This window comes from Cucumis melo, chromosome 11 (genome assembly GCF_025177605.1).
Source record: "Cucumis melo cultivar AY chromosome 11, USDA_Cmelo_AY_1.0, whole genome shotgun sequence".
Taxonomy (NCBI): Eukaryota; Viridiplantae; Streptophyta; class Magnoliopsida; order Cucurbitales; family Cucurbitaceae; genus Cucumis; species Cucumis melo.
The window spans coordinates 11,057,230-11,065,978 of NC_066867.1; the positions used below are offsets into that span (position 1 = coordinate 11,057,230).

The 8,749-nt window shown below is 31.1% G+C and overlaps 1 protein-coding gene across 1 annotated transcript; it reads right to left on the reverse strand.

The window, feature by feature from the left end:
• Window positions 1-252: 252 nt before the first annotated feature.
• LOC103495976 (mitogen-activated protein kinase kinase kinase 18-like) lies at window positions 253-1,610 on the reverse strand. The gene has a single exon (XM_008457677.3). It carries the CDS (start codon window positions 1,565-1,567, stop codon window positions 263-265), a length of 1,305 nt encoding a protein of 434 aa, XP_008455899.2. The 5' UTR covers window positions 1,568-1,610; the 3' UTR covers window positions 253-262.
• Between the last annotated feature and the right edge of the window lie 7,139 nt (window positions 1,611-8,749).

Genomic DNA, 8,749 nt, shown 5'->3' on the forward strand with positions numbered 1-8,749 from the left:
TAAATAAAAGAAGTAGCATTTCAAGATATACCTATAGGTTAAAAGTACTTAAATAATTGTATAAAAAAATTGTCACTCGATAAACTAAGATCAAACGATTTAATAAAATGCATCTAAGTACTTTTTGGAGAAAAAAAAACCAGAAAAAACTAGATTTTAGAGGAACTGAATCTAAATAAGCATCCATTTTGGTAGACTTCAACATTATTGTGGAGAGAGATTAAAAAAAAGATATAGAGAGAAGAGGCGTTAGAATTGAATCTCATAATATAGTTGGCATTAAAGGAAGAAATATAGGTGTAAGTGTATGAAAAGATAAAGGATTATTATTATTTACAAGACTAATAATATTCCTACAACTATAGTCTCCCAAATCATTCCTACTAATTCCACAACTAATATTCCCTAATTCCATTTCCAACCACTCTTCCCCTCCACTACCTCTCTTTTTCTCACCCCAATTACTATTATTATTATTATTTTTAGAATAATTACTACATTTTTTCACTTCTGGCTCATCTGCCCCACCATTCTTCTCTCCTTCTTCTTTCCTTCTAATTGTAATCCAATTCTCATCCTCTTCCCATCTGGGCTCCCCTGAAATCATCCACAGCCGTCGGATCTGCTCCTCTGCTTCCGCTGCCTCCCAACCATCGGATCTTACCAATTCCCTTCCCCTAATTTCACTTTCTTCAATCGATCTCCATATCCCCTGTTCTAGAATACTCGTCGGCGATTCTGAATGAACTTCCTCCGTTTTACATGGCCTTCTACAATTCAATTCCTTTAAAAATGGATGATTCATTAACTCATTGGCCGTCCATCTCTCACTTGGATTCCTTTTCAAACACTTCTCCAAGAAATCCTTTGCTTCTTCAGATAAATAACATGGAATTTCCGGCGACTCCCCGGAATACCCAATCCGATACAGAGCAGAAATCGGGTCGGTGTCGTCGGTTGTTTTTGGCCAAGGCGAGCCGCCACCGGTGCCCATTTCGATAATTGTACACCCAATTGACCAAATGTCGGAGGGGAAACCTTGGTGTTCACCACGAGCTACTTCCGGCGCCATGAACAAGGGCGTGCCGCCGATTGGATCCGTTTGGCTTGTTGCCCACTTGGCGCAACCGAAATCAGCCAATTTAGCCTCGCCGTCTAGACCAATCAAAATGTTTCGGGCTTTAATGTCGCAATGTACTATGCCTTTGGAATGAATGTATTGTAGACCCATTAGTAACTGCCTTGTGTAGATTGCAATCGTTGCCTCGTCGAGCCGTTGTCCTCCACGGCGGCGAATTGTGTCGGCGAGTGAGCCGTTGGGTAAGTACTCCATGAAAAGATTGAACATCATGACCCCACTCTGTTCTCTACGGACTTCAAAGCCTCTATAAGAAACTATGTAAGGAGAGGCTAAAGAAGAAAGAAACTGTTGCTCCTTGCGAAGAGACTGCGACTGCGAAAGCTGGGCAGTTTTGACGGCGAAGACATCGCCGGAGGGAGAATCGGTAGCGAGAAAAACGGTGGCGGAGGAGCCGTGGCCAATGACGTGGCCTCTAGTCCAGTCCATTTGGTTGGCAGAAAAGAAAAGAAACTTTGATGGGAGTATGAGTAAGATGGAAATGGAATTGGGGAATTCGTATGTGTGTGTATATATATAAAGGGAGAGTGAATTTACCAAAAAGTTGGGAATAGTAAAAGAAAGGGTTGGTTTTATTTGTTGGGGTTTGTTATGTGTTTGAGAAGGGTTGACAATTTCTTTACGGAGAGATTGACACGTGTCGTGAATTTAGATGGGTGATTTGGAGAAGTTCGGTTCCGAGCTGCCTACTTAATGATGGCATGGCAAAATGGAAAAGAGGCATGTGTTGGATCTTTGGTCCTTTGGATATATGCCAATGGCTTTTCCAAGTTGTTTACCATTTGGATGTAAATAATTTACAATTTAAAAAAAAAAAAAAAAAAATGTGTTTTTTGTGTTGGGTGGGAGTGATGTGGATAGCTACTTGTTAGTTTCCACCCGGAGGAGTTTTAATTCTTTTATTATTTCCTAACTTGGTCCTTCATCACGGGACCTAAATGTAATTAAATATATGACACATCTTAGAGTTTAAATTCAATATTTTAACTTCATCCATAATCTAAATATATTTTAATTTATAAATTTTGTGACTTATTTGGTTAGTGAAGAGTTTTAAGGAAAGTTCTGGAAAATGTATAAATTGATAAACTTTTTTCATTTAGTTGAAACACAAACACTATCATCAAAATTGATATAATAATTCTAGAAGAAAACTAAATTTGGTGGGATGTTATGATTTAAATCAAAGTTTAAGTAAATGAACTATAGTATAAAAAAAATATATCCTTTAAATCGAACAAAATTGTTAGATTATAAAGTTGATGGATTTGAAAGTATATGAATCCAATAATTGGAAACTAAAATCAAAGGGGTATTTTTTACAGTAGATGGACCTTTTTATTTCTGTTGAATATTATGATTTAAAATTTTCAAAATAAAGGAGTAAACTAGAATTGATGTATAAGATTCATTGAACCACATTGTGGGTGAAAATTCCAATGCAATATTATATGAAAGCAAATTCTTTTGGTATCTTTTCAAAAGGTGACTTAGCTTGTATAAGTAAAACAGAGATAGAAGCTTACATATTATTCAACAAAAAAGAAATAACATTTGTCAAAATTTAAGAATTGGGTCATCCGTCAAAGTCAACAAGTAAGAAAGTTTGGTAACTTTTTGGTCCTTTGTTTTTATATTCTTCGGCAATCAAATTAAGTATACATCATAATGAAATTGAAATAAGTAAACATATTGTTGTTAAAATAATAATCAATACTCATCAAACTTTTCTAGAAACCTTATTATTTATTTATTTATTTATGTTGGCTGTAAAAAGGACTTAATTGGAGGATCTGTATCCTCTAAGTGAAGCAATCATGATATAAATTGGATGAGGCACTCAAAGGGGCAAAATAAACTCAAAACAAAAGCACCAAAATCTTTGCTTGCATTTAGGATTGTTACCAAAGTAACCATAAGAACTCAATTTAAATTATGAAACAAAAAGACATATTATCAGTTAGAAGGGGTGAAAAAAGAAAAAAGAAGAAAAAAAGAAATTATTTTATAATAGACATCCATGCAACGGTTATACATTCCTAAATTTTGCTATATTATTAATTTTGTTATATTTGAAAACAAATAAAAAAGTAAATGTTAAAATATACTCTTTTTAGTTATCTTATATTTTAAATCCTTAGTTTAATTTTAGTTTTCTTTCGTATGTCTAATTTTAGTTTAAAAAAAATTACATTTATATTTCTCGAGTTTTAGAAAATATTTGATTGGAACGGTTTGTGTTTTTCTTTTCTTGAGTAAAATATTTACTAGATTGGAAGAAGAAAAATTGCATTAGATGACAAAATTTTTTTTGAAAAAAACAGCTTATAGAACATCTTTTTTGCATATTGCAAATATGACCTATATTATAAGTAATTAGACATCAGAGGTTATTAGAATACTATCATAGGCCTATCAAATAGCTATCAAAGGGCTATCAGAGAGTTATCTGTTTTTAAATTTACTGTGTTTGTAATTTAGAAAATATAGTAACACGAACCCTATTATTTTAATTTGTTTTTGCTATTTTTGCAAACAACCGTTCGAAGAATATGTTTAAAAGATATCTGAAGTAACTTTTATTATTTGTAATAAGTATAACATATTTTAAATTACAAAAACGTTTTTTCCTAAAAAAAATCTTTTAAATTTGAAATCATTTTTTGATTTAAAATATAATGTGATTATTTCAAGGTGAATTTTCATAAAGGTAACAAAACACCAAATTATTTACGGCCCGTATAACAAAGCCCATAAAGTTAGTCATTTTTTAAATATTTCAGATTTGTCTTTCCATATTTATTTTGGTGCTCACTGCGATTTCTTTCATTGTCTTCCTCCTTTTTTTTTTCGCTATGATTTCTTTCCATATCTTTCTTCTTTTCCTCTTCTTTTTTCACATCGTTTAAATTTTGGTACCAAATATAAACGATCGTGTACAAAAAATAGCAAAATCTAAAAGATCGTGTATAAAGAATCTTCTTTTTCTCTTCTTTTTTTACATTGTTTAAATTTGAGTAATCAAATCTAAAACGACTGTGTACAAAAATAGCAAAATCTAAAAGATCGTGTATAAAGAATCTTGAAAAAAATCATTTAGATTGAAGTAGTCAAATGTAAATGATGGTATAAAAAAATCATCGTGCAGACAAACCTAAAAGATCGTGTACCAAAAGTAGCCAAATATATAAACAATCGTGTACCAAATTTTGAGCCAAATCTAAACGATCGTATACCAAATTTTGAAAAAAAAGATTTTTTAGATTTGGGCCCAAATCTAAATGATCGTGTAACAAAATTAAACGGTAGAATTGAAAAAAATAAATTATAGTAAAATCTAAACGACCAAATCTAAACGATCGTGTATCAAACAATAGACAAATCTAAATGATCGTGTACCAAATAGATTACGCGCGCGTTGTTGATGATGTGGTTGACGGGACATTTTTGGTATATTTCACGATAGGCCTGCAGACTTTTTTTGCTTTCGGAATTATTCTATACAGTGTAAATATTTTGCTGCTTTGTTATATTTTTTAAAATACTCCTTATTTTAAATAATAAAATATTTTAAAGTTATTCTTTCACCTATTCTCACAAACTTGAATACTAAAAATGTTTACTTTGAAATTAGACATAGAGACCAAACATTTTTGTTCTTTAAAACTTGGAACAAACAAGTAATAATTATTGTAGTTTACTATTAACTGTATTCAACGTTATTTTCTCATTCCATTTACTACAATATTTATACAGTACAAGATGAAAGGAGTTTGTCGACACAAAAATGTGTCCATAGAAGTCAAAACTACGTCGGAAGAGGCTACACCGATGCAGAAATGGACATCGACAAGAGTGTCATGAGAGACGCATTGTCAAATGCACTTCTAACGCAAGAATGAGACGACTTCGACAAAGGGTTACTGTGGACACACTGTTCGCCAACATGGTCATGTAACGCCCCAAAAATTTAGATAATTTTGGAGTCAGTTATCTTAATTTTGTTTATCTAGATTTAATTTATTGGGCGTTATTTTGAATCCAATTAATGAGAACTATTTGAGTATGTGAGAATTGAAATTAATTAAATATTTCTTGAATGAATATTTAATTAATTAAATGAATATTTAATTAATTAAAGGTTTTGGCATGTGGAGTTTGTTGAGTTTTATTAAATGGTAGGTTAAGAGGATTAAGTAAAGTTGTGGATTTTTAGTGTTGTTGAAGTTGAATTTAATTAAATAATTATGGACGTTATTTAATTAAACCGTAGGGTGGAAAGTTTGTTGGAGATTTGATAATTATATGTATACGTGGAAATATATATATATAATTATTATGTTAAAGGAAAAGATAATTATATTTGTTGAAATATAATTATTTAAGGAAAGGATAGTTGTATTTTGGAGAAAGGATATTTATTAATGGAGAAAAGGTAAAATAATTATATTTTGGGAAAATATAATTATTTGTAAAAGGATAATTAATTACTTTGGAGAAGATAAATAATAATTAATTATTGTGGAAGATAATTAATAATTATTTTGGAGAAAGATAAATAATAATTAATTATTGTAGAAGATAATTAATTATTTTGGAGGAAGATAAATAATAATTAATTATTGTGGGAAATAATTAATTATTCTGTAGAAAGATAAATCTTGATTATGGAGTGGAGTTGCTATGGTTGGGTTAAGATAATTCATGTTGAAAGTTATATATATAATTATTATGTTAAAGGAAAAGATAATTATATTTGTTAAAATATAATTATTTAAGGAAAAGGTAATTGTATTTTGGAGAAAAGATATTTGGTAAGGGAGAAAAAGTAAAATAATTATATTTTGGGAAAATATAATTATTTGTAAAAGGATAATTATTTTGGAGAAAGATAAATAATAATTAATTATTGTGGAAGATAATTAATAATTATTTTGGAGAAAGATAAATAATAATTAATTATTGTGGAAGATAATTAATAATTATTTTTGGAGAAAGATAAATAATAATTACTTATTGTGGAAGATAATTAATTATTTTGGAAGAAGGGTAAATAATAATTAATTATTGTGGAAGATAATTAATTATTTTGGAAGAAAGGTAAATAATAATTAATTATTGTGGATGATAATTAATTATTCTGTAGAAAGATAAATATTGTTTATGGAGTGAAGTTGTTATGGTTGAGTTAAGATAATTCATGTTGGAAGTTATAAGTGATTTATTGGAAAAGATTTGATTGATTAAATTAATTGAGGATTTAAGTTAATTTGAGATTTTGGAGGGAAAAGTTAGTTTTGGTGGAATTGTAATTAATTGAGTATATATATATGGATATATATATTTAATTAATAATTTGGAAAAGTGTAGTTAATTATATTATGGAATATAATTATATTTATTTGGAAAAGAAAATAATTCATGAAGAGAGAGATGATTGATTTTGATTGGACGAAAAAGATATATATTTATAAGAGAGAATAATGGTTTAAATAAATATATATTTATTGTAGATTTTGGTGAGAGAAAAATAATAATAATAAAGAAGTATTATTATTATTACTAATGGTTATAAATGCCTAAGATTAAGGCATTGATTTAGGAAAGATAATGGGAATAAAGATATATGTATATTTTTTTTGGTATTATATATATATATATATCCTAAAAGGAAAAGGAAAAGGAAATAATAATAATAATTATTATTATTGTTATTATTTGGGTCTATAAATAGCATTGGAATGCTTAAGATGGAATTAAAGGAAAAAAGAAAAAGGTTCTTTATCTTTTTCTCTAAGATAACCCTCTGCTGTCGCCGCCCCAGTTAAAGTTAAGATTGGTCTCTTTGGAAGCTTGAGGATTTAAAGTGATGAATTAAGAGGATTTTTCGACCTCCATTTGAGTAACCTTGGTAAGCAAATAAAATTAAATTAATATTTTATTAATTTAATTTTGGATCTATTTGAGGTTTCTTTAAAGGTTCAATTGGCTAAACTTTTTAAGATCTAAATCTTGGATTTTTCCCAATCAAGGTTGAATTGGTTTCAACCCCAATTTTTAGAAAGTTAATTAATTTGGGAGGATTTTTGGATGTTAGCCAATTGCTAATTTCATTAATTAAGATACTAAGTGTTCCTTTTATGATTAGGATCAAGTTAATTGGAGAATTTTACTGTCAACTAGGGAGTACCTTTGTTTGGCTAAAATCTTCAGGTAAGAGATTCTCCTACTAGACCTTCGAACTGAATTCAAGAGACCGCATGTAATTATGATTATGCATTGATGGTAGCTAAAATGCATAATTTGATGATAATGATTATACTGAGATTATGATGATAGTTGATGTTGATGACGATGACTGAGATTATTATGTTGATGATTGATGATGATGACTGATGTTATGTTAATGACCGGTAGTATGTTGTTGATGACTGTTGATGATTGTTAATGCATGATATATTAATCACATGATTAAGGACGTTAAGATTAATACTCATGCCATGTTATGATGTTATGTTATGCTACATGCTATGGATAGGGTGTTCTGTTAACTTTGTCTATTAGAGTCGTACCTGCATGGGTGTCCTTCGGGATCACCACCTATTTAGGACTGTGTGGTCCGACGGGACGCCAGTCTAGCATGGATATAGATATGATTCGAGTGATTCGACGGGGTCCTCGCATCCCGATTGTCTTAGTGTTACCCCCGGGTTCACTATAGACCAGCATGTCCTAGGTGCTCCCTCGGGACACCGAAGACCAGATTTTCGTTCCTACGGGAGCGCATGTTGCACGTGTTCGGGAACGTGCCAGAGATTGGGTACCATTTTCAGGACTCTAATGGGAAGTTAACAGACACCTAGCGGGACTAGTAGTAGGTCCCTTACTGAGTATATGTTTATACTCACTCTTTCTATGTTTAACATTTTAGGCAAAGGTAAAGGTAGAGGAAAGCTGGCGAGCGACAGAGAAGGATCCGTGATATGCCATATGGGGACTCAGTTTTGCTTCCGCGTTTATGTTTCAGTGTTTTAATATTCCGTTTTTAATGAAAATTTATTCTTCCTTCGTTTCAAAAAGTGTCTCTTGTCATTGTTCCTCTTTTAGTAACGACCTCAGCTTAGTATAAAGAGTTGGGTCGTTACAGGTCAACACGTTAGCAGTGGAAAAATGCCGACGTTTGGTAACAGCATCGCAGATAATTTACTGTGGACGTCACTACAAGAGACGGGGGTACTCCCGACGCCAAAAAACATCGACGAAAATGAAAAGTACGTCGGGATAACCTTTCCCGACGTACAAAACGGCGTCGGGAAGAACGTCGGGAGAAATGCGTCGGGAAAGAGGCATTCCCGACGCAAGCTATGCCGGCGCACCTCCCGGCGTCGGGAAATACTCTTTCCCGACGTTTTTTTCCCGACGTTTCTTTACGTCAAGAATTCCTTTATATATATATTTTTTAATATTTTGTTTCTACTTTTTCCTTATAATATTTTGCTCAAACATTCACAATGATGTTCAGATTGCTGAAAATTTTTTTCTGACGTTTTGGATTAAATTAAAACAAATTGAATATAAATTAAAATAAATTAAGAAATATACAAACACAAA

What these genes read in the sequence shown, in the direction of transcription:
- LOC103495976 (XM_008457677.3), bottom strand. Translation starts at nt 1,567, where the DNA reads ATGGACTGGACTAGAGGCCACGTCATTGGCCACGGCTCCTCCGCCACC.